Source organism: Herpailurus yagouaroundi, unplaced genomic scaffold, assembly GCF_014898765.1.
Source record: "Herpailurus yagouaroundi ecotype Mexico unplaced genomic scaffold, PumYag 100, whole genome shotgun sequence".
Lineage (NCBI taxonomy): Eukaryota > Metazoa > Chordata > Mammalia > Carnivora > Felidae > Herpailurus > Herpailurus yagouaroundi.
Window position 1 is genome coordinate 46,328,417 of NW_024412391.1, and position 27,570 is coordinate 46,355,986.

Below are 27,570 nucleotides of genomic sequence, written 5' to 3' on the forward strand. Positions count from 1 at the left end.
AGGCTCTGGGCTGATGGCTCAGAGCCTGACGCGGGGCTCGAACTCACGGACCGCAAGATCGTGACCTGGCTGAAGTCGGACGCTTAACCGACTGCGCCACCCAGGCGCCCCATCTTTTTTTGCATTTTTTATAGAGTAAATGGAGATTATTTCTTTCAGATGTTGTCTAAACTAATCTTTATTTTGCTTTCATTTTTGGAGCTACTTTTGCTGGAAAGGAATTTAAGGTTGGCAGTGTTTTTCCTTCAAAATTTTAGTGATCTTAATGTACTCTGTTTTCACATTCATAGTCCCTGTTTTATTGCTATTAATCTTATTGTTTCTCTTTAAAGATGATGTGTATTTCTTCTCTAATTGCTTTACAAATATTCACTCTGTTTATGATTTTCAGGAATTTAACTATGACGTTCCAAAAAAATGTTTTTCTATATACTGAGGGTTCACTTTGCTTCTTGAATCATCAATGTTGTTCACTAATTTTGAAAATTCTTGGCCACTGCATCTTCAACTATTTCTTTTGCCCCATTTTCCCTCCCCTCTTTCTGGGATACCAGTTACATGTGTATCAGATCTTCTGAGTATGACTTACATATTCTCTCTTTTCTTTTTCCATACTTACACTCAGCATTTCAGTTTGCATGCTTTCTGCTAACTGTATTTAAATTCATGAATCCCCTTTTCTGCAATGTTTTATCTATTCACCTCATCAAATGAGCTTTTAATTTCAGATATATTTTTGAGTACTTGAATGTCCATTTGATTGTTAATTAACACACACGCTATATTTGTTTCAAGTGTACATTTGACAAATTTACACATTCCTCAGCGCACACCATAAGTATAGCCACCACTTGTCACCATACAATATTATTTCCATATCACTGACTATATTTCCTATGTTGTACTTTTAATCTCCATGACTTATTTTTTACAACTGGAAGTTTGTGCCTCTTAATCCCCTTTACCCATTTCACCCATCTCCCACCCACCTCCCTTCTAGCAACCACCAGTTTGTTCTCTGTATTTGAGAACTATTTATAACAGCCAAGCTCTGGAAGCAATGCAAGTGTCCATCGATAGATGAATGGATAAAGATGATGTGGTATACTGGGACTACACCAAAATAAGAAGCTTTTGCAGCAAAGGAAACCATCAACCAAATGACAAGGAATCCTATTGAATGGGAGATGTTTGTAAAATGGGCAGAGGACCTGAAGGGACATTTTTCCAGAGGAGACATACAGACGGCCAACCGACACATGAAAAGATGTTCAACTTCATTAATAACAAGGAAAATGCAAATCAAAACCATAATGAGATATCACTTTACACCTATCAGAATGGCTAGAAGCAAAAAGACAAGATATAACAAGTGTTGGCAAGGATGTGGAGAAAAAGGAACCTTGTACGCTGCTGGTAGGAATGCAATCTGATGCAGCCACTGTGGAAAACAGTATGGAGGTTCCTCATAAAATAAATAATAGAAGTACCACATGATCTAGTAGTTCCACTACTGGGTATTTACTGAAAGAAAACAAGCATGGTAATTTGAAGATATTGGCACCCTTGTTTATTCCAGCATTATTTACAATAGCTAAGATATGGAAGCAGCCCAAGCATCATTGATACATGAATTGATAAAGATGTATGTGTGTGTATATACACACACACACACACACACACACACACACACACAACAGAATATCACTCAGACATTAAAAAGAATGAGATCTTCCCATTTGTAAAATACGGATGCACCTAAAAGGTATTACACTTACTGAAATAAGTCAGACAAAGAAAGACAAATACCATATGATTTCATTTACGTGTGGAATCTAAAAAACAAACAAAAAGCACAAACAGACTCATAAATACAGAATACAAACTGATGACTGCCAGAGGGGAAGTAGGTGGAAGGATGGGCAAAATATGTGAAAGGGAGTGGGAGATAACAGACTTCCAGTTATGGAATGCATAAGTCACGTGAACAAAAGGTACAACATAGGAAAGCAGTCAATGGTATTGTAATAGTGTTGTATGGTGACAGACGGTAGCTGCACTGGTGGTGAGCACAGCATAATGCATAGACTTGTCAAATCACTATGGTGTACACCTGAAACTAAAATAACACTGTGTCAACCCTATTTTAAAAGGAAAAAAAAAATTTTTAATGTTTATTTTATTTTATTTTTTTTTAAATTTTATTTCTTTTTAATTTTTTTTTTTCCAACGTTTATTTATTTTTAAGACAGAGAGAGACAGAGCATGAACGGGGGAGGGGCAGAGAGAGAGGGAGACACAGAATCGGAAACAGGCCCCAGGCTCCGAGCCATCAGCCCAGAGCCCGACGCGGGGCTCGAACTCGCGGACCGCGAGATCGCGACCTGGCTGAAGTCGGACGCTTAACCGACTGCGCCACCCAGGCGCCCCTAATGTTTATTTTTGAGAGAGACACACAGAGGGGAGAGGCAGAGAGAGGGTGAGACACAGAATCTGAAGTGGGCACCAGGCTTTGAGCTGTCAGTATGCACAGAGTCTGACGCAGGGCTCAAACTCACGAACAGTGAGATCATGACCCTAGCAGAAGTTGGACACTTAACTGACTGAGCCACACAGGCACCCCTCAAAAGAAAAAAATTTTTTAAAAGATTACATAGTATGTGTATATATATGTATATATGTGTGTATATATACACACATTGATATCCATACAACAATGGAAAACTACTCAGCCATAAAAAAGAATGAGATCTTGCCATCTGCAAAATATGGATGGACCTAAAGGGTATTATGCTAAGTTTAAATAAATCAAAGACAAATGCCAAATGATTTCATTTATATGTGGAATCTAAAAGACAGAACAAGGGCGCCTGGGTGGCTCAGGCGGTTAAGTGTCTGACGTTGGCTCAGGTCATGTTCTCGTGATTTGTGGCTTCGAGGCCCAAGGTGGGCTCTGTGCTGACAGCTCAGAGCCTGGAGCCTGCTTCAGATTCTGTCTCCCTCTCTCTCTGCCCTTCTCCTGCTCACACTCTGTCTCTGTCTCTGTCTCTGTCTCTGTCTCTGTCTCTGAAAAATAAACATTAAAAAAGTAAAAAAGTAAATTAAAAAAAATAAAAGAACAAATGACCTTTTGATTGTTTATTCTAATTTTCTAGTTATATTTTAAATGTCTTCACTTTCTCTTTTCTTCTATTAAAAAGATATTAATTATTTAAAAATATTTGTTTATAAACTCTAATAAAAGCATCATCTATGGAACTGCTTCCATTATTTTTCTCGTGATTATTAGTCACATATTGCTGTCTCTCCATGTGTCTAGCAACATATGCCTCTCTGTTTCTTCAGCAACTTAACCATTTTTCCTCTACTTGTACCGGGAGTATTGGCCGGCTGTGACTTAATATCTCTTTCTTGGAAGTAGATGTCTTCCCTTCCTCCTAGAATTTTTTTTCTTTCATTGTAGGAATACTAAGTTATCATTGCTCCCATTTATTGAGAAAACTGCTTGAATGTTGGATACTATTGGTTATTCTGTTCTTAATTTCATTTTTATCATAAGATTACATTACACTAGTACCTGAGCTGCTCCAAAGCCATCCAGCCATTTCCTTTATTGAAAATAGTGATCAAGATGATCCTCCATAAGGCCAGTATCAATGGCACCAAAGCCACATTAAAAATAATTTTTTACCAGAAATTCTTAAGAATACACATGCACACAAAAACCTATGCTGTAGTAGAAAGAGCACAGAATTTAAAGAAAGAAAACCTGGTCTACACCTCATCTCTGTCACTTACTAGGACAGTGACCTTAGACAAATAATTTTTGTACTTTGAATCATGATTTTCAATTCATTAAGTTGCTGTGAAGACAAAACAATGTATTTTGTTCTTTTAATGTTTATTTTTGAGAGAGAGAGAGAGAGAGAGAGAGAGAGAGCATAAGTGGGGGAAGAGCAGAGAAAGAAGGAGACACAGAATCCAAATCAGGCTCCAGGCTCTGAGCTATCAACATAGAGCCTAACATGGGGCTCGAACCCACAAACTGTGAGATCATGACCTGAGCCAAAGTCAGATGCTTAACTGAGCCACCCAGGTGACCTCAAAACAATATATTTTAAAGACCTCTGTAAATTATAAACACATTTTAAGATGTCTTACGTAATATTATTATCTAGTTTCTAAATCTACAGATCGCTATAAATTAAACAAATACAGAGACACAGGTATAATAGATATGTTGATAATAAAAACTGACAACTAACACCAAAGGAAGAGTCAAAAACTATTTTAAAAGTACCAATTAGAACTAAGGGTGAGTTAGTCAGTATAGCCTAAGTAGCCCCTACATATTTCAATGGACCCTGAAGCTATTAGTCTATCTTGACCTGGTACAGTAATTGGTATTTATGATAAGAAGCTTGAATTTTAAAGTAAATCATATCCTGGGCACCTGGATGGCTCAGTTGGTTAAGTGTCCAACTCTTGATCTTGGCTGAGGTCCTGATCTCATGGTTCATGAGTTTAAACCCTGCATCAGGCTCTATGCTGACAGCCTGGAGTCTGCTTGGGATTCTGTCTTTCCTTCTCTCTGTCCCTTCCCCACTTGCACTTTCTCTCTCTCAAAATAAATAAACTTAAAAAAAAAAGTAAGTAATCATATCCTTTATTATTACTATTAAAATAAAGTATTATCTAATAAACTTTAGAAAGACTGCAATCAAAAATTACTAGAGTCTCTCCTAGGAACTTCCACTACTAGTAGACTTCCACTAAGTTACAGCACATTTGAATGGTTTATTTCAACAATATTTGCTTATGGAAATAAAAGGGAGTGATGGGGGAGGGGGAGGGGTGGAAGAGGGACTTGAGAAAGAGGGAGGCTAGACCACAGCATCAGTAACCTTGTGTGATGTGATCATTAACCTTTCTGGTAAATGCAGCTGGCAGTTCTCTGAGGTTCCTCATTAGAATATGAGGAAAGCCACACAGATATTGAACAGACTATTCAAAGATTATTTCATTTACACTGAGAGCTATTACTCTGCTTCCATGTAGCAGAAAAATGAGGTTACAACAATTCTTTTTTGTATTTTTTATTTTTGTGATAAGTCATCTTATCAACGGACAGAGACCAGCTAATTTGGCAATGAGAAGAAAATCAAAGCAGATATAAGCCTCTCCATTCACAGGTGCCCTTCCCCCGGAGATCTTCTCTAGCTAACCTCACCTGGTCTGCCAGAAGAGGAGTGAAGGAAAGATATTCACCATAGTGTGACTGCTTAGAAGTTCCTGTATGAAAAGGAATAATTTGAAAGCACTTGTGATGGTTTATTACTTTTACAGGATTCTCTTTTTCCTGGTTTCTCTTTAGAGGGGAAAATAACATGAATTCAAAAGCAATTCCAGTCCGAAGCACAACTATTTGTTTGCATAACAAAAATCTCTCATCTTTTTCTACATATTAATAGTCTTAAATGAGTTAAAAAGAAAAATACTTTTTAATGTTTTAGAACACTCTAGTAATAAAAAATACAAGAAATAAAATTTTTCTTTCATATTCCTCTAATTCTCCAAAGTATTAAAATAAGTATTTAGATCTTTGAGTCTTTTTTTTTTTCAAAAATGCTAAATCTGAAATCAAATGCATTGACCATTTGGTTTTACAGAATAGGGATAAATTAATTGGTTCATCAATTATTTATATAGACAGACTAAGGAAGAAGCTATTAGCTGCTACCAATTTTATATTATAGGCATTAATGTTTATGAAAGTATTTTTTAAAATTTAAATAATATCCATAAAGTTGTAAAAGCAAGTTTGAAATACTAACTGAAATGATCATTTCTGAATCTATCTCTCATTGTGTAATTATAAGAAACCAATGTTTGATTTCCTCTGAAGTCCTGTTATATCTTCCCAAGTTGTTAAATACACTCTTAATTTGTATTTATTGAAAGACAGCTCAATGTGATAAAGTTTTTATTTTCCTTTAAGTTAATTCCAGGTACGAACTTTACAAATTCTTTTCCTATTTAGAAATTTTGCTTTGTAAACATTATAGAGTTGGAGAAGCCATAACTCATTAACCCTTATTTTGTTAGAATAAAAGGTTGGGATTGGTATACTATAAAAAAAATTACTAAATTTAAATTCCAGTTGGGTAATATACACATGGATTAGTTTGTACTGAGGAGCCAAAGCCTTTCTATCATGGGATCTTAGAATGGGTAAGGTTCTGAATACAATGAGGATCTGCATCATTAATTCACTTTTACAAATGGAAAATTTTGTAAAAGTATCATTTTATACAAGTTAGAAGAAAAAAAGATGGCACCTGGGTGGCTCAGTTGTTTAGGCATCTGACTTCGGCTCAGGTCATGATCTCAGGGTGTGAGATGAGAGTTTGAGCCTCACACTGGGGCTCCTCTGCTGTCAGCATGGAGCTTGTTTTGAATTCTCTGTACCCTTCTCTCTCCGCCCCTCCCCTGTTTGTGCTCTCTCTCTCTCAAAGATAAAACAAACATTAAACAAAAAATTATAAAAAAAAAAAAAATAAAAGAGACTGTGGTTAAAAAATGATTATGGGAGGGGGTGAAATCAACATACTAGGTAGGAGTGCAAGAAGCAAAGGGAGAGACAAGATGACTACATGGAGGACAGGTCAGAGAGCACATGTGGCACAGAGTTCCCAAGAGCAAGAATCATTTGAGGAAATGCTAAAGAATGGGAGAGCTGGGTTGTGAAGTAGTTAATACACCACACTTTAGTGATATTTATAAAAATTAATATAGGAAATAGTATAAATGAAATAAAACTGGACGAAAAATACTTGTAAAAGTGTATTTACGGATGAGTTAAGGACATAACTACAGAGTTCGTTACAAAAAATACTCAGAATATCAGGGTTACCCATGAAAAGACAAGATTTCAAAAAGTACTAGATATAGGAAGTCAAGAACCAGAATGAAAAACAGGTACATGTTCTAATGTAAAAGAAGAAAATCAGTATCTTGCTATTGTTGAAATGGAGATAGTACCAGGATCTTTTTCACAGGTTCTGTTACCATTTCCCTAAAACTTTAAATGTGTTAGGTCAAAACTAAGAGTCATTTTATCTTGTATTAAAAGTCTGCACAGGCAAGGCAAAAGTGGTCTAATTTTTGTGTGCATGATTTCATTATGTGATAAGTGTTACTATTTGCTAAGCAAAAGGGATATCAACCAAGTCCTAAATTAGTAATATCTAAAAAGACTTCTGAAAAGACAATTTTAAAACTAATTGAGTAATCTTATGAATAAACCACTATACCTTAGCAAGTGATTTTACAATAGGATTCTCCATAATCCCCTTGAGGAAAATAAGGTCTATTTCTTCTGCTCCTGTAGATGAGGGCAGCTCTGTAAGGTTATCCAACACTTGCTGCATTGCTGCTAAGATAAAAGCAAAAAACAAAACAAAACCAAAAAAACTTAAATTACAAGCCATTATGAAATATAATTACAAAATAAGATATATTTTATATATGTAAAATAATTTAAATAAAAAGACATTAACAATTAACACTCTTTTGAAAAGTTATGTTTTAATAAAATGAGTTAAATGCTGTAAGTTTCAAGTTGAATTCCCACGAGGACCGTGTTTTGTATGCCATTTGGGCTTTATCAGACTACCTTATACATACTTACCACTTTGCAGTTGCTTTATATATTTTTTTAATTTAAAACTTACTCAAGAAGAAATACAAAATTTTAATAGATCTATAAAAAAGTAAAGAGATGGAATTACTAATACAAACTTTCCATAAGCCCAGAATTAGATGGTTTCACTGGTAAATTCTATCAGACTTTAAAGAGGAATTTAAAACAATACTTCACAAACTCTTCAAAAAAAAAAAATAGAGGGAATACTTCCCAATTATTCTATAAGATCTTGATACTAAATCCATAAAAAAGTATCACAAGAAAATTACAGTCAATATCCTTTATAAATATAGATGCACAAATCTTTAATATAATACTGGCAAACTAAATCCAGCCACATATGAAAAGGACTGTACACCATGACCAAGTACAACTTATCCCAGGAATACAAGAGTGGTTCATCAACAAATAAAAGTCAATCAGTGTAATACACTGTATTAAAAGAACAAAAAAAAAAAAAACAAAAAAAAAACATGGTATCTCAAGAGGCACAGAAAAAGCATTTGACAAAATCCAAACCCTTTTCATGATAAAAATATTCAACAAACCAGGAACAGAAGGGAAATTTCCAAACTTCATGAAAGGTGTCTATGAAGAATCTATAACTAACGTGATACTTAATGGTGAAAGACTGGATGCCTTCCCATAAGATCAGGAACAAGGCAAGTGTGTCTACTTTTGCCACTTCTATTCAACATTATAGTGGAGATTCCAGCCAGGGCACTTAGGCAAGAAATAAAAGGCATCCACACTGGAAAGAAATAAGTAAAACTATCTATTGTTGCAGATGATAATACCTGGTATATAGAAAATCCTAAACTATACACACAAAAAATTATTGAGTTCAGCAAGGTTGCAGGATACAACCCGAAAATACAAAAATCAATTGTATTTCTAAATATTAACAATGAATAATCTGAAAATGACATTATGAAAACATTCTTTTTACAAGAGCACTAAAACAATAATTACAAATAAATGCGACAAAGGAAATGCAAGATTTATACACTGTAACTATAAAACATCATTGAAAGAATTAAAGAAGACTAAAATAAATAGAAAGATACCTTATTTCCATGGATTGGAAGTCTTAATGTTGCTAAATTGGCAAACTGATCTACAGACTTAATGCAATCCATGTCAAAATCTCTGCTGCCCCCTTCCCTTTTATTGCAGAAACTGATAAACTGAATGTTATAAAGTTGTCAAACATTCCCAAACTAATTTGTACATTTAATGGAGCTCTAATCAAAATGCAACAGACCCTCCCACATGTTTTCAGGCCAGGTCTGGCTTGTTGCCCCCCCTCCCCCCCCCACCTCCCTCCCATAAGGAAATGGCCAGGGAGTTCCAGGAAACCTGGGCTGATGAGGCAGGGAAGTGGGAAAAACCAATGCAGTTCTCCACAGGTTGGGGAGGCCACAGTGTTCGGCAGTAACTGGTTGTCCTGGGGCAATGTTGTGCTAGTGAATGTCTACAGGAACCTGGTATACATTGTTAGTTTTAGCAAAAAGCAAATCATGTGCTTTACAAGGAAATCTTGAAAATGACCTCAAGTCCCTTTGGGACCCATGCTCCTACCCGATATTCCACTATTCAGGCTTCATGATATGCAGTATGAACCCTAGCTCCTTGGGAATGATGATGCAAGGCTGGTACAATGGAAACCCAAGGAAATCAGAATTGTTACAACTATCTAACCAGGATGAAAGCTCTCGATGCCATCCATGCCTATGAGATCCTGTTTCAAGCTGAGGCTGGTAACCCCCTTCCATTATGGGTGAGAACTCCCCCCCCCCCCCCACCTGCTAGAACTTTGAATCAGTAGTACTCCTTTCATGGAGTACTTGAAGCCCTCAGTGGTACCCTGTTCCTGCTGGATGGCTAGATGGCCCACTATGGGATATGGGTCTGTAGCAAGTACTGAGAGAGTACTTGCTCTAACAGAAGACCCTGACCAAGCTGGCCACCATGGTCAAGGCACAAATTGGGAGCTGTCTGCAACACCAACAGTCAGCAGCTAGAGACCTAACTAAAGTCTCCCCAACAGCCATCATGTACAAAACCTCCTCTCCAGTTAGAAAAGTCAACATGCCAAGCACTTCCTTGAATTACAGAATTTTGAGGACAATGTAACATACTGGGGAGTACTCTGATAGAGCTGAAGGACTCTCATTGAAGACTGAGCCAAACAGACTGCAGTGCGCTTGCTGGGCAGGTTCAGACTGGAAGCCAAAGCCTCACTGAGTCCCAAGCTCCTAGAGATCATTCCCCAACCCTTTCTTATAGGCAGTTTCAGAACATCCACTAACACTTTGTTTTCCCTTGGTAACACTTTTCTCTGGAGTTGAATTCAGATGTTATTTTTAACATTCCTGTCAAGGCTTCCTTAAAAGTCCTCACTTTTTTTCTTGTTCCTTTTTTTTTTCCCCCTTCTTGGTTTTGATCATAGTTTGTCTGCCTTGTTCCAGGCTATCTAATCCCAAAGGTGAGAGTTGAGATGAAGGGACTTGGTCTCTTCCATGGATTCCCCTTTTTACGTGACTGAATGAGAACCATCTGGGTTTTGGGCATCTTGGAGTAGATTAGTAGGGTAGGCAGACAGAAACTGGTGAAGAAACTGGTGAGGCAGTAGGTGTATATGGAACAACCTACCCTGGTGTTCCAGTTAAACCAGGATGTGGAAACACTAACACAACTTCCCTGACATGCAAGGATTTGCTCTGACACTTTCATTTCATACTATCATGAATAAAATGAATAATGTTCTGAGCTGGCATAATCCCTTTCTCCCTCATGTATTGGGATGCTATGGGATGGTGTGAGGGAATGGTTTCCTCTAAATCAATTCGTTGGTCTGACTTTATAAATTAGTTATCTAATAACATGATCTATTCAAAAAATGCCATTGTTCTTTTTAACAAAATTATCCTCAAAGCATATGAAAAAAATGAGGAACTGTGAGAAAACTGTAACAAAAAGTAATGAAAATTAACCCTATAAAATATTAAAACATAAATTAAACCTATCAAATCTAATGTATGTAAAACCTTAACACATAAAAGAGGAAGCTCTCTATAGTGGGGACCTAGCAAAGTTGAGTGGGAGCCAGGGAAGTAAAGTGTCTTCCTTTACTCAGAGATTCCAGGGATAAAAGAAAACCCCAAAACTCAAAAGTTTCCTACAAGTTCCACTCCTCCTCCATAATCACTATAGGATGGACCCTTTATTCAGAAGCTACATTCAATGAAAAATATAAATGGAATTCTTATTTAAGAGAAAAATATATTGAATATATATATGCACATATAAACATATGTGAATTCCATTTATATATGTCATTGAATATATATATTCACATATAAACATATGTGAATATATATATTCAATGACATATATAAATGGAATTCTTACTTATGACATATATATGACATATATATTCAATGACACATATAAATGGAATTCTTATTTAAGAGAAAAGTATATTTAATCCAGATCATCCCATTACAAAAATGAACAAATCAAGAATCATCAAACACTTACGAAAGCTAGCAGCATGAATATGACTCACCAAATTCAACAAACAGAAACATTAATTGCCAAAGAAACAGAATTACTGGGGTGGGGAGTGGGGAGGAGAAAGAGTAAAAGAAAGAAAAAAAGATGAAATTATAATGTGTAGGAAGATCAAACTGAAAAATTCTCCCACTAAAATTTTTCTTTATGAGAAGAAAAACATAAAAAAAAAAAAAAACTGCTGTGGATCACAAAGACCAAAATTTACAAGATGATGGGAAATTCATTAATAGACAGAAGGAATTAATAAAAGGGAAAGCAGCAATCGATAAAAAACAAAACATGATTTGATCAATAAGCTGGCTCTTTCAAAAGACCTATAAAAATAGATTTAAGTGCTTGGCTAGTCTGATTAAGAAAAGACATAAGTAACACTAGGGATGCAATGAGAAAGTAACTGCAGGCAAAAAGAAGATTAAAAAGAGAATGTAATAAACAACTTTATTTTAAAATCTAGTTAAGTAGAGATTTTTCCTGGAAAATGTCAACGACAGAAGTGTAGGAGAAAAAGATAAAAATAGAAATAGATTATAATAGAAGAAACTGAAAAGGTTTTCAAAGATCTACCTTCTTAAAAAGACACAGGCCAGGAGAGATATAAGAATAAATTCTATCAAACCTTCAAGAAAGAGCTACTTCACATTTTTAAAAGAAAGTATAGAAAGGACTGAAAGCATTCCAACTTCAATGCAGATTTCAAAACTCAAAAAAGAAATGATATATTAAACTAACGAGCATATATGCAAATACCTTAAACAACGTACTAGCAAATTTAATCTAACAAGGTCTTAAAAAGTAACAATAGCCAAGTAGACTTTATCCTATTAATATAAAGATGACTTAACATTAAGAAAAATATAATGTAATTTGTCACAGTATAAGAAAACCCTATCATCTCAATGTTTTGAATACAGCACATCAAATAAAATTAAAAACCTAATCCTGATGGAAAACTGCTACCATAATAAGAATAGAAGAAAGTCATTTTATACCAGAATCTATATGAACTATCATACTTAATGGAGAAATGGCAAAGGCTTTACCATTAAAATCAAAGATAAGACCAGAATGCCCACTCAGGCCAGTACTTTTCAAAGCTATATTGTAAGTTTTAACCAAGGTATTAAGACATGACATTTTAAAAAACTACAGATGTTAACTATCTACTTGGAAAAGTCTCAAGGAACCAGCTAAAAAATTATTTAAGTCAGGAGTTTTAAGTTAAAGGAGTTTTGCTAAGTGACTAGACATAAGAGCAATAAAGAAAAAAAAAAAAAAAACCTTTCCTAATAGTAATAACCAACTAGAAAACATCATTGCAGGGAAAAAAGAGATCCCATTCACAATAGCAACAAAATCTATTTTGCAAAAATAGTAAAAAATGCTAAAATAAAAATTTTCATCCAGATAGGTATGAGAAAAACTATAAAATACAATGAAGAATGTTTAAAATAAATAAATGAAGAGACCATGTCCTGGGATAGGAAGATTTAGTACTATAAAAATTCTCTCCAAATTTTTCTTTAAAAAAATCAATAAATCCTAATAGAAATCCCAACAGGATTTTTTAAATAAAATTATCCCAAAATTTATTTGAAAGAGAAAATGGATAAAGGTAGCCAATAATTTTAGAAAACAAAAGCATAAATATAAAGGAGTAACCTGTATTATCAAGTATAAAAACAGTATAAATTAAAATAGTGCAGTATTGACACAGCAATGGCAACAGACAAATCTTGAAAGAAATGAGCTTGGGAATGTAAACTGGTTGCAGCCACTCTGGAAAACAGTATGGAGGTTCCTCATAAAATTAAAAATTGAATTACCATACGACCCAGCAATTGCACTACTAGGTATTTATCCAAGGGATACAGGTGTGCTGTTCTGAAGGGACACATGTACCCCAATGTTTAGAGCAGCATTATCAACAATAGCCAAAGGATGGAAAGAGCCCAAATGTCCATTGATGGATGAACAGAGATAAAGAAGAGGTGGTGTGTGTGTGTGTGTGTGTGTGTGTGTGTACAACAGAGTATGACTCAGCAATCAAAAAGAATGAAATCTTGCCATTTGCAACTACGTGGATGGAACTAGAGGGTATTATGCTAAGTGAAACTAGAGAAAGACAAGTATCATACGACTTCACTCATATGAGGACTTTAAGATACAAAACAGATGAACATAAGGGAAGGGAAGCAAAAATAATATAAAAACATTATAAAATAATATAAAAACATAAAAGACTCTTAAATATGGAGAACAGAGGGTTACTGGAGGGGAGGATGGGCTAAATGGGTAAGGGGCATTAAGGAATCTACTCCTGAAATCACTGTTGCACTATACGGTAATTAACCTGGATGTAAATTTAAAAAATAAATTAAATTTTAAAAAATAAAGTAAAAAAAAGGAAATAAAATCTTTTAAAAAACTTAAAAATGAAAGAAAAGAAAAAAAAAGCAAAGAGATGAGCTAACCAGGACTTAATATGCTAAAGGTGACATTTCAAATCAGTGTGGGTAGGGTTCAGTTAAATATGGTAGAATAACTACTTGAGTTTATATTCTTTCCCTTCAGAACTTCTATTAAAATAGTAGCGAAGTATTAATAAAGGTAAAGCCCTACAAAAATAAAGAGAAAAAAAAGGACAAAAAATAGCAAAAAAATATTGGAATAATACAAAAAGAAACTAACTTAGAGCAAAGGTAGACTCTACCTCCTAAATACTTGTGGAATATAACAACTTCTTTCCATCACCCCCTCATGAGTCCTAGCCATCATTTCTTATCCAGACTACAAGAGCCTCTCTTGTGTATATGTGTGTGTTTGTGTGTAATTAACTGAAACCTAGATTTTATGGCCTGTAATACATTGCTAGATTCAATCTGCACCATCCTTTATAGCTTTAGCTATATCAATCCTATCCCTGTCCTGATGCAAAGTCCTCCTTCCACTTGCCACCCCATATTCACAACCACTTTTGTGTACTTAATTCATACTCACCCTTTAGGAGCAGGATTTCTATGTCCCTGGCTGCCCCAATTAGGATAAATTCTCCTAACATATATTTTCACAGTATTCTATACATTATGACTCTGATAGACCTATAATTAAGTACTTTGGTATTTGTTTAATGTACAATTTCTTTTCTAAACTCTAATTTAGCATAGAAATTGTATCTGTTTTGTTCAAATCCATATTCCCAGCCCACAGTCTGGTACATCCTACGTTCTTCATAATACAGTTTCAGTCACAAAAATGTACCATTTTTCTCCTACTAAAATCAAGAATAGGGGGTGCCTGTATGGTTCAGTTGGTTAAGCATTTGACTCTTGATTTCAGCTCAGGCCATGATCCCGGGGGTTGTGGAATCAGGCCCGCATTGGGCTCACCACTGACAGCACAGAGCCTGCTTGGGATTCTCTCCCTCTCTCTCTCTCTGCCCCTCCCCAGCTCATGCTCTCTCTCGCTCTCAAAATAAACACCAAAAGAAAAAAAAAATCAAGAATAGTTTTAAATTATGTGTTGTTATTTATAAACAAAATATCTGCCTACTGCTTGGAATTGGCAAAATGTGGTGTAGTTTACCAAGCAGTAACCTTAAAACGACTAACTTTCCACAAATTGTATAATAAGCCATAAAGATAGAAATGGTATCTTTCAATGCTTAGTCTACTTAAAATGGCTTTTTCAGTAATCCTTCTCTATATTTCTAACTTCCTAGAATATAATTCAGTATGTAAGGTAAATATAAAAAATAAATTTACCCACCTATATTCTTTTTCAAAAACTCTTTAGAATTGTTTTATGTAAGCATTTCTAACTAGTTTTAGAACTATAATTAAATGAGCTATCCTTAATAAAGTAGGATTAGAGTCTTAAGATAAAAAATCCTTTTGTAACCACACTTGGTGGTATATTCACTCCCATTCAACTCAACAAACTAGATTTCCCATTGAAAATTTGACAGGTAAGGGGTGTTTGGGTGGCTCAGTCGGCTAAACATCCAACTTAGGCTCAGATCATGATCTTATGGGTCATGAGTTTGAGCTCCACATCAGACTCTGTACTGACAGTGTGGGGCCTGCTTGGGATTCTCTCTCTCTCTTCTCTCTCTGGCCCTCCCCCACTCACACTTGTGCGCTCTCTCTCTCTCTCAAAATAAATAAAAGTTAAAAAAATATGACACGTAAGTTTTCATAACATGTTAAAATTTATTTCTGTTGTTATATTTTATAGATAAAACAACAATTATTTCAGCAGAACCACCCTGGATAATTTATAGAATTCCTGAAATGAAAAACAGAATCTCCTCCTATGTGCTTTTGGAAAGGTTTAATCAAAATTTTAAAGGAGGTATCTAAAAAGTCATTTGGACTACTTCTCATGTAGTTGCAACAGAGCATCAAAATTCTTTCTAAAAATATATTTCTAAGACAAATTTCTACTGAGGCTTGGACCAAGTCAGGTTTCTTTACAACTAAATTGTGACACAGTATTTCCACACAACTAATTTAACCATCACAGCAGAGTTCATGCAAATCATTAATGTTAAGTCAGTAACAGTTGTTTTCCATAAAATGATAATATGCTGTCAATACTTTAGCTCTCAAACTAATATCTTGAAATTCTAATTTAGTTACAGTTATACCAAATCAAAGAAAAAAACTTTGAACGTGCTCAGCTAATTTAATCAAAATTAGCTAAAGGCTTATAGGCTAGGTATGATGCTACATGTTGAAGCGACTACAAACATACTATTTTTGCTCCAAAAACTGAAAACTAGACCAAAATGTGTAAACATGTGTACAAAGCACAATAGTGATAAGAACACTCTGAAGGAATCACAGTTCCGACTCTTGATTTTGGCTCAGGTCATGATCCCAGGGTCATGGGATCAAGCCCCACATTAGGTTCCATGCTGAGCATGGAGCCTGCTTAAGATTTTCTCTCTCTCCCTCCCCCTGCCCCTCTCCCCAACTTGTGCTCTCTCTCTAAACAAACAAACAAAAAATGGGGTGACTGGGTGGCTCAGTCAGTTAAGCATCTGACTTCGGCTCAGGTCATGATCTCACAGTTCATGAGTTCGAGACCCACATCGGGCTCTATGCAGATAGCTCAGAGCCTCGAGCCTGCTTCTGATTCTGTCTCCCTCTCTCTCTCTGCCCTCCCCCACTCATGCTCACTCTTTCTCTCTCTCAAAAATAAACATTAATTTTTTAAAATCTTATTATCTACCTATTTATCTATATGAAGCTGTATTTCCTAAAGTATTCCTAGAGAAAATCTAAGCTTGAAGTCAACAAAAGCACAGGCACAGTGGAGGGGCAACCATACAGGGTAAATAAGGAATCCCATACACAAGAGCATAGATTTTAACCTAAGTACCCACACATTTCTTCACAGAGACAGTGGGTAGGTGTTCTGCATGGGAAGGGTTCCTAACACAAATGTTGGGACCTGAACAAAGAAGCACAGAGGCCAAGGTAAATCTGGTTCTTCATAATGGACACTAAAGAAGAAGGGGTGGAGGCAAGGCTACGATACAGGAGGGAATACACAAATACACAGTGTTTCAGGAAACAGGAAACTATTAGCATTTCAGGAACAAAAAATACTTTTGGCACAGGATTGTTCTCTGCCAAATGCCTATAGTGTTCTACAGTTATTATGACAACCGAAAGTTCCCCTTACTGCATTTTCTAACACATCTATAGGTGGTACCATCTTCTCCCCTTCTGTTCTTCCAACAGAAAGGCTTGCACTAATATGTTTTGTCTCCAGGGTAAATTTTTCCCTCTCAATTTAGCTATCCGAGGGTTCCTAGCTTGCTCACCTGCTCTTTGCCTTCAAATCTCAAGAAGAAGCCTGCCAGAGGCTCGCCACTCAGCCCCTGCTCAAGCCCTCTCATTCCAGAGAGAGCGGGGCAGGCTCAGGGGACAGCCTGTACACTATAGAGGTTATCCTCAGTAGATACATATTCTGGATTAATCAACCTAGTCCTTCATTTATCAATATAAACCAACTGCTAAGATCACCAGACATCTAAAGAAAACATCAGTGACAGTGGACAAAGCTGAACAAACTCAACTAAGGAGAAACAGATGGTGCTGAGAATACAATTTAAAATTTTAATTTTTATTAGCATTCTCAGAGATACATGAGAGACTACTGCATTCATAAAGGAACAGGCAACTAAGAAGGAGAAAATGGGGCATCTAGAGAATAAGAAAAAGTTCCTGGCAATTAAAAATATTGTCAAATTTAGAAAACTCAAACAGTAGACTAAATGGTAAGACTGTTAAGGTCAAAAGTGCTAATCTGGAAAATCAAGTGAAGATAAAGTCCTAAATGCAGAAGATGAAAACATGAGAAAAAACACATAAGCAAGTCCAATAGTGCCTATCAGGAGTTTCATAAGACAAGATCAAAGACAAGGATGAGGAAATAGCTGTCAAACAATAGGAAAAAACGTCCCTGAGTTTAAATGACATGCAAACCTTCAGAATGAAAGGCTTTCCAAGAACAGAGCAGATTGTATGAAAAAGATCCAGATCTGGCCACATCTAAGTGACATCTCACAATGCCGAGGATTAAAAATGGGGGGTAAGTGGGTATTTCTCAAAAGAAGAGTTGTATAAAAGGAACAATAATCAGACTTCCATGCCATTTATTACTGGTAATATTGAATGCCAAAAGATAACAGTAAGAATGTCAAAGTTTTGATGCAAAATAAGTTTAAAGAAACATTACATACATTCACACACATATATACATAAAATATGTTCATGTATGTGTACATACGTATGTGGTAAAAGTTGTTATGTTGAAATATTTAACACAATAATCTCTTCCAAAGAGCTTTCTAGTCTTCTAGACAAAATTTATGCCTGTATTTAAATATATCCTTTATTTATACAAATGTGACTGTTTTATTAATATCTTTGTGATCTTTCCATATTGGAGCTCACCCTTTCCAATATATCTAGTACTTCACTATATACATGCATCAACATCTATTTAGTCTGTCCTCTACTGAAAGATATACAGGTTGCTTCCACTTTCTGCAATTATCATTTATAATCAGCATCTACAGATCTATATCCATACACATATACATATATACATAAATGTATATACCATAAGTGAGTAAATACTAAGAGAATTGCTAGTTCAGAAGATATGTGATTTTTCAATTGTGAAACTGTTTTTTAAACAGGGTCTATCAATTACATTTCCATCAGGAGATCCTCATTTCATTATCCTTACAATAATAATGAATTGCTTCATAAAGACATATCAATACAAATGCATAGAACTTGTGCAGCAAAAGGAGTGGTTTTAGAGAGAACCAAATTCTGAATTCTAATCTCATTTTTCCCCCAATGTGGCATCAAAATAAACCTAACAGCACCTTTATTTCCTTATCTGTAAAAAATAAATGACAATGATCCAGCTCATATGGTTATTCAACAAAATTAAATGACTCACCTACTAAAAACATGTAAATGCTAAATATTCTGCTCAGGCTAATATTCTGTAACTCAGTCTCTTCATCTCTCATTGTGACTATTGCTAATTATTCAAAGTGTCAATGAAAAACAAATCCCAATAACAGCAATTTAAATATATGTTTTCCTACCTTGAAAACATGGTTTAAAAAAATAGTTGAGGGTTCCCCTAATTTCATTATCTTAACTGACCACTTTGCACCTTGTCATCATCTGATAAATTTAATTCAGAAATGAAAGTGAACTACCATTTGTAAAGAACTTATCAATATTCCTATTATAAATCAAGTGTCTTATAAAAGCAGCTAGTGTAACTTTCTGGCATTCTTAGTTAGAAAAGACTTTTTTCCTCCAAATTTTTATTTAAATTCCAGTTAGTTAACTTGCAGTGTAATATTAGTTTCAGGTGTAGAATTTAGTGATTCATCACTTCCCTACAACACCCAGTGCTCATCACAAGTGCCCTCCTTGATCTCCATCACCTATTTAACCCATCCTCCAGCCCATCTCCCCTCCAGTGACCATCAGTTTGTTCTCTATAGTTAAGAGTCTGTTTCTTGGTTTGCCTCTCTATTCCCTACCTCCCCCCCCCACCACCACTATGGTCACTGGTTTCTTAAATTGCACATGAGTGAAATCATATGGTATTTGTCTTTCTCTGATTGACTTATTTCACTTAGCATAACACTCTCTAGCTCCACCAACACTCTTGCTAGAAACAGTTTCCTATTATGGGCAATGCTTTAAGAAAAAAGTCCTCTTCAAAAACAAAAAAGATAAGAAACAGGCAGCATCTAGATATTTTCACTAAATAAGGAATTCTGGACTGATATATCCCCTCCCTACCACCATGCTTAAAACTGTTTTACTTCCTTCTGGTCTTTATAATCTCTGATGAGAAATTCCCATTAATTTAAATCATTCATCTATTAGTGGTTTTTGCTTTCAGTATTTTTTTTTTTTTTTTTGGTCTTGTTTCCAGCAGTTTGATGATGTGACTGGGCATGTATTTCATAGAACTTATCGATAACTGAGGTTTGTTGAACCTCTTGAGTCTATAGGTTTATGCCTTTCACCAAATTTGGCAAGTTTTCAGCAACCATTCAAATAGTTTTTTCTGCACCATATTCTTTCTTCTTTTCTTCTGGGTGTCTGATGAAACAAAATGTTAGATTTTCTGGTATTACCCCACAGATCCCTGAAGCTCTGCTCATTATTTTTTTTCAAACTTTTTTCTCTCTTGTTCAGAGGTTGGATAGATTTCTATTAATCTCTAAGTTTACAGATTCTCTGTCATTTCCATTTTGCTATTGTACTCGTCCAATGAGTTGTTATTGTGTTTTTCAGTTCAAATTTTCCATTGTTTTCTATTTCTTTACTGAGACATTCTATATTTCCATTTGCTTCAAGAGAGCTCACCGTTGTCACAGCATATTTATAATAACTGCTTTAAATCTTTCTCAAATGATTCCCACATCTGTGTCATCTCAGTGTTGTGTCTGTTATCTTTGCACATGTGAATTGAACATTTTCCTGGTTGTCAACGTGCCAAGTAATTTTGGAATGTATGCTGTATATTTTAACATATGAGACTGAATCTTGCTGAAAACTTACGGAGAGTGTTGATATTTTTGTTTTAGCAAGCAATTTAGTCAGTTGAGGGCAGGCCTCAGATTCTGACCTTTTGAGGTACTATGGCCATTTTAGTTTAGTCTTCCATGCTTGTTTATGAATTTAAGTTTTCATTTCTCCCCAGTAAATATCTAGGAGATTGCTGGGTCACATGATCAGTATATGTTTAACATCATCAGAAACTACGAAACTGTTCAAAACTTTCACAATGTTATCTGGATCTGTCCCACATATGCATCATGGGACTTAGGTGGTAGTCTATCTAGTTTCAGTACTCAACATCTATGTATGCTCTTTAGGGTCAGATTGACACATGCACAGTTCAAAGGCAAGTCCAGGAGTGCATAAACAACTTTAAGGTGTCCTTTTCTAGACTACCTCCTCTCCATAAATATGCCCGGTACTTCTAGTTCTCTGGGATGCTCTTTACCAATGCTCCAGCCAAAAATCAGGGGCTCTCTTTAACCTACTCTGCCATGTACTTACTAAAATCACAACTCCTTCAGTAGAAGAGGAAGGTTTCCTTCCTCGGAGTTACTGTCTTCTTGGCTGTTGCAGCTGCTTCAACAGTGCTACCAAAGGATTTCCTGGGGACTGGGGGGCAAGAGAACTCAGAATAAGAAAAAAGAGATTTCTGCACTCTGAGTATCTTGTTCTTTAAGCCAGAACTAGAAGGTTTTGAAGTTCTCACTGTTCATTCTGATGCCAACTTTTGGGTTTGGGGCTAGTTCAGGAGATACCAAAAGTAAACTCAACATAAATTCAGTGGTATTTAAATACCTGGTTGTCTTCTCAACCTGCCTGGTACTATCGCCCTTTAATCTATAAATAGATACTCCTATATTCAGTTCTGTTTTTATAGATGCATTCACTGGGGGAGACAGGATATAGCATGTTTATTCTACCATACTGGAACCCTTTGTGAGTTATATTTTCCACCTAATTTGGGGTGGTTTGGTGCCTTTATTTCTTCAAAAAAATTTTTAATGTTTATTTCTGGGAGAATCTGGGGGAGGGGCAGAGAGAGAGGGAAACACAGAATCTGAAGCAGGCTCCAGGCTCTGAGCTGTCAGCAGAGAGACCGACAAGGGGCTTGAACTCACTGACAATGAGATTATGACCTGAGCCAAAGTCATACACTCAACCAACTGACCCACCCTAGTGCCCCTTTTTCTTTTAAAGTTTATTTTGAGGGAGAGATAGAGAATGCGGGAGGGGCAGAGAGAGAGAAGGAGAAAGACAGAATCCCAAGCAAGCTCCACACTGTCCGTGCAGAACCCGATGTGGGGCTCGAACTCATGAACCATGAGATCATGACCTGAGCCAAAACCAATAGTCAAACGCTTAACTGACAGAGCCACCCAAGCGCCCCCAAATATTTTTCCTGTCCCTTTGTCCTCTGTCTGGAAATCACATTACATGCATGTTGAAATGCTTGACATTGTCCCAAAGGTCTCTGAAGCTCTGTTTACTTTTCTTAACATCTTTTTCTCTTTCTCCTTTGGGTTAAATACCTTTTACTTATCTTCATGTTTTTTCTGCTACCTCAAATCTGCTGTTGAGCCTATCTAATTAATTTTTTAATTACTGTACTTTTCAAATCTAAATTCCTATTTGGGTCTTATTTTCTAAATTCTCTATTGAGATTATTGAAAATTAACAAACTGTCCTATAATTCTCTGAACCCGTTTAAAATAGCCAATTTGAAGTCTTTGTTAAATCTAACATGAAGCTCAGAGTGCGTTTTCCATTGACTATTTTTCCTGATTATGGGTCATATTTTCCTGGCTTTTCTTTCTTGCCTTTATTTTTCCATGTCCAGAAGTTTCTGCTTGAAAACTGAATCTTTAATATATTACAGTAACTGGGCATTCATTTTATTTTTCAGAGTCGTCGAGTCTTTTTTAACATCTCAAGCCTGTACGATTTCCACCATCTGCCAGTTGATTGTATATAGAGTGGGGAATGGATTCAAACCTAGACTCTAGTCTCCCTTGCTTTGAACTTTTTGCCAGACTCCCTCGGTCTCCCCTCCACATATGTAGTTTCCCAGGCAACCAGAGCTATATGGAGAGCTTATCTCAGCCCTTTTGTGGCTCTCTCATTTCTAGGATTTCTCTGGGAAATTTCTATTGGTCCACTGCTCACTTCAAACCATTGTCAGCAAGGCAGCAGGTTTTCTTTGTTTCTAACCAAAGCTACCACTTTTCACCAGCAAAGCTGCAGGTTTCTGTATTCCCTCTTAGTCCCCCATTCCCTAAGTCACATCACCCCCAGTTCTGGAAGCAAAGCTGCTAGTTTTCTGTCAGACCCAATCTGGTAAAGCTTCAGTTCTCACCAAATGAAGGGACAGAGGGGTGCTAGGAAGGTATCTGTCTGGGAAGGTATCTATCTGGGAAGATATCAGGCATGAAGGCCATAGACTCACACTATTCTCACCCCAAACCCTAACAGTTGTGCAAGATCAATTTTTTAACTGCCTTTGGTCAATTTCCAGTACTCCTAAATGGCTGTTTTTGATGATTTTGTCCAGTTTTGTATTTACTTTTTGCACAGGGGAACTGCCAGCTTCTTCATGCCATTATTATTAGAATTCAAGTAATGTTTTTAATAAAGATTTTCAAAGTTTAAACCTTCACTGTCACAAGTGAAAAAGATAATCATAATTGGTAATGCTGCTTCTAATGAGGCAATTTTTTAGGATGCACATGGTGATATTATTCAAAAACATAGGAAGAAAACAGAAACAACCTTTAATGTTACTTCGGAAGAGAATGGGTAAATATCCATCCTATATGAATAATGTGCAAACATTTAAAAGAACAACATGGTTTTTCACGTACTAACATGAAAATGCTCTCCAAAACACATTTTTCTGTGGGAAAAAAACAAGTGTGGTATTTATAGAAATGAAGTACACAAAACTGTGTATTTTCCATAGGTACAAGTATGTTTATAGGAATAAGTCTGAAAAGATATAAAACAAAGTGTAACAAGTGTTACCCCTTAGGAAAGAGCAGAAAGATTGAAAGAAGGGTTGGTTAAAAGGCTCTTGGCTCTATCTGGTAATAATTAAAATTGTTACAAAATTAACATATTTACATATACATGTTTAAAAAAAACAGTAACTTAATAGGTTGCTCTAGCTATGAATTGTATATTTGGTAAATCATTATCAAGAGGGTTCCTAGAGATTTCCGTACAGACCCATAAGGATTAAAGAAAATCACTTCACCTAATAAAATTAAGTATTACCATCTACAAGATTTTATTAGGGAAAAATGCTTAGCCTCATTCCTCAAGTCATGAATTTGCCAAAGATAATCTCCTTATAGAGAATACTGCATCCCTTAAATATCCTGTTCCTTATGTATTAGTTTGCACTTTTTATCATGGACAATGGACAAGCCATTTCCGGCTATGTCACACTAAATAATACCTTTTAAAAACTTTAGCAGGTTGGCTTTAAATTAAAAGATTTCTTTAAGGCCTATAGTAAACAATTAGAGTAAATGAAACTCATTAACAAATCCTACAAATCAGATATTTTCCCCATTTTTGCCCTAATCAAAGCCTTTACAGATTTCAAAGAGAAAACGGAGGCTTCAAGACACTGTGGGTATAGATGAAAACAACTTATCTTTCACTTTTACTCACACACACTGTAGTTCCCACATGTAGCTCTAAGGGTATTTGAGACTGCTAAAAATTAAGTTCTATATTGATTCTTAATAAATATTGATTTATCAAGATATCTTGATATTGATTCTTGATCAGGCCAGAGAACTTACTCTCCTATAATATTACCCTCTCACAATTATAAAATGATAAAACAATCTTTTGTATTTATACTAAGTGACTTGGGAAGAATTTGTTACTATTGTTGCTTTAAACAGTCCTCTTATAAGAGCTCTTTTAGACTTTTCTAATATAAACATGCACCTATACATGCTAATTTAACCAAAAGTCATCAAGTGGTATTGGTGACAGAAGTCTTAACAATGTGTATTCTTCACAACTCCACCACCTTTGAATCTTGCCTAAATAACACTATACATACAGAGACTATCTTATTTCCATTTCATTTCTAGGTCAGTTGTCCATTGCCTCCCAACCACATTAGTCAATTCAATAAATATCTTTGCATTTTCCCTAAGTTGGTGAATCCCTAACTACCTTATGTGTAGATTATTATCCCTTCCTACATTTTCTAACCCATTTTAGTCTTTTAAAAATGCTGTGGGGGGCTTGGGTGGTTCAGTTGGTTGAGTGTTAGACTCTGGATTTTGGGTCAGGTCCTAATTCCAGGGTTGTGGGATTGAGTCCCATGTAAATTTTCTCTCTCTCTCCCTCTGCCCCTCTCCCCCACTCACATGCATCATCTCTCTAAAATAAATAAAAAGTAAATAAAATATTTAAATAAATGCTGTAAGTTGGATGGGTTAGGTATTATCTCCACTTTATAAATGAAAAAAATGAAGCCCCAAAACTAAGTGACATGCCAGAAACAGATCAACAGGAGAAAAAAAATTGAGAGTTCAGTTCAACTGACTGGTCTCAAACCATGCTTAACTTTTGCAGCTGTAATCATCGATTATAAGCAACCTTCCTTGCAAGGAACTGACCATAAGCATAAGGATATGATAAGCTCATTTCTATCACTGAGGGTCTGCATTTTAACAAGTGGCAGGTATGAAGAAAGATCATGCAACAATCTTGTTTGGGTAGTGGAGAGAGCACTGGGTATGAGAAAATGGCAGTTTCTAGTTCTAGTCTTGCCATTGTGCAATATGACTTTATTAGGATTTTAGCCCTGAAAGAGTAGACACACAAATTTCCACAGGTCAACATCTCTCAACATTCCTACTGCCATGCCAAGTGTTTGGACATGCTAATGGAATTAGAAATAACCTGCAAAAACTTGGAGGCAGTTACAAAGTTTAGTAAGATGGAAGAAAATGAGTTGCCAGTAATAATGTGCTCAGAAGCAGCAGGTGACGGAAACAAATGCTTGCAAGAACAGTAGATGACTGAAATAAAGGTTAATGGTCAGAAATGGCCATTAAAAACTATTTGCAGTCAAAAGGATCCAGAGATGCTGGATGCTACAATTAACATTGAGTTAAGACACTTATCACCATTCTATTTTATTATCTGTCTCCCTGGATTGTAATGGATAAATAGCCACTGAATCAAATGTATTTACTGAAAGAAAAGGATTAAATATAAAACGTCTGCTTTTTTAAAAAAAAATGCCTCTTTCTTCTCTCATATTCTTCACTTGCAGTAATTTCCTAGGATTAAAGGAAATTATCAAGTGCAAGAAATACTGAAGGAAGAGTGATAATGGTTAAAGATTCAAATTATGTCACTGTACATGACATAATTCCAAAAAGGACTATTATAATAATAATTGAAGCTAAGCTAAGATCCAAAGGGAAAACATACATAATTTCTTTTTTTTTTATTTTTTTAAACATTTATTTATTATTAAGAGATGGAGAGAGACAGAGAATGAGCATGGGAGGGGCAGAGAGAGGAGGAGACACAGAATCTGAAGCAGGCTCCAGTCTCAGAGCTGTCAGCACAGAGCCTGATGCAGGGCTCAAACTCACAAACCACAAGATCATGACCTGGGCTGAAGTCAGTTGCTTAACCGACTGAGCCACCCAGGCGCCCCTACATTCATAATTTCTTATTTCCCCAGATTTTTTTAAATTTTTTAAATGTTTATGTACTTTGAGAGAGAGAGAAAGAGAGAGAGAATCCCAAGCAGCCTCTGCACTGTCAGCGCGCAGCCCCACACGGGGCTCGAACTCCCAAACCGTGAGATGACTGAGCTTAGATGAAGAGTGGGACACTTAAACCATTAAGTCACCGAGGCGCCCCTCCCCAAATGTTTTAAAATATCTGGTAAAATGAGAGGAAATAATGGTTTTTCAGCATTCACTAGGTGTTTCCTGTGCGCTCCCTATTCTCTTATAACCTCTCAAAGAACAAGAGCATTCTCTTCTACATAGCCCAGTATATTACCTTGTGTACAACAGGTACTCAAAAAATGCTCAACTAATGCTCTGAATTATTTTTCCTTCCATTACCCAGCTTTCAGCCCAAATTGGAGATAAAATTTTGTACAATCAACTGATACATGCCAAAGTAAAATATGAAGTTATTTTGGAATTACCTTGAGTTTGCAATAATACCAGCATGTCAAAGGAGCCAATTCATAGGTCATATTATTAACACTCAAGAAATCTAAATAAAAGTTCAAATTGAAGCAAAGCGTAGATGACTGCAGTGACTCTTAGAGAAAAAAAATATTTTGGGAGAGAAAGCTGAAGGGTGCTCTTTATCAAAGATCTTCGTACCTAAAGCATAATTAAAAAAACAAAATTAAAGGGCTCCTGGGTGGCTGAGTCAGTTAAGCAGCCAACTTCCATTCAGGTCATGATCTACCAGTTCATGAGTTCAAGCCCTGTGTCAGGCTCTATGCTGACAGCTTAGAGCCTGGAGCCTGCTTCGAATTCTGAGTCTCCCTCTCTCTCTGCCCCTCCCCTGCTCACACTCTGTCTCTCTCTCTCTCTCTCAAAAATAAACATTAAAAAAAATAAAAAATGAAAATTAAATTAAATTAAATTAAATTAAGGGGTACCTGGTGGCTCAGTCAGTTAAGTGTCCAACTCTTAATCTCCGCTCAGGTCATGATCTCATGGTTCATGAGTTTGAGCCCCACTTTGGGCTCTGTGCTGACAGCATGGAGTCTGTTTGGGATTCTCTCTCTTTCCTCTCTCTCTCTCTGCCCCTCCCTTGCTCACACTCTCATGCTCTCTCTTCTCTCAAAATAAATGAAATGGAAATAAAATAAAATAAAAAAAAATAAATAAATAAAATAAAATAAAATAAAATAAAATATAAAATAAAATAAAATAAAATAAAATAACGAATGGCTTTTTAGCAGCTCTTCCATTTGACAGGCTCCAAACTTTTGGTGTGCTTGGATTTGACAAAATCAAGTGTCAAGCTTGAAAGAAAAGTAAACAGAAATACACAAGTAAATAAAAAAAAAAATTTTTTTTATTCAAGAGGACAAATATCAATATTTTCAGGGAAAGGTAAATTGAACATATCTAATTTTGTTCTCTCCCCTCT

The 27,570-nt window shown here is 35.8% G+C and overlaps 1 protein-coding gene across 4 annotated transcripts in view; it reads right to left on the bottom strand.

The window, feature by feature from the left end:
• The window catches only part of PALS2 (protein associated with LIN7 2, MAGUK p55 family member), a 109,179-nt gene that overhangs the window by 55,256 nt on the left and 26,353 nt on the right, over positions 1 to 27,570 (bottom strand). For 2 of the 4 annotated variants that reach the window (XM_040472422.1, XM_040472421.1), the window contains exon 2: positions 7,314 to 7,432. In XM_040472422.1, coding sequence (XP_040328356.1) covers positions 7,314 to 7,430 — 117 coding nt within the window. In that variant the 5' untranslated portion in view covers positions 7,431 to 7,432. Of the gene's footprint in view, positions 1 to 7,313; positions 7,436 to 27,570 lie in introns of all 4 variants that reach the window. The other 2 variants (XM_040472423.1, XM_040472420.1) reach the window with 1 other exon arrangement.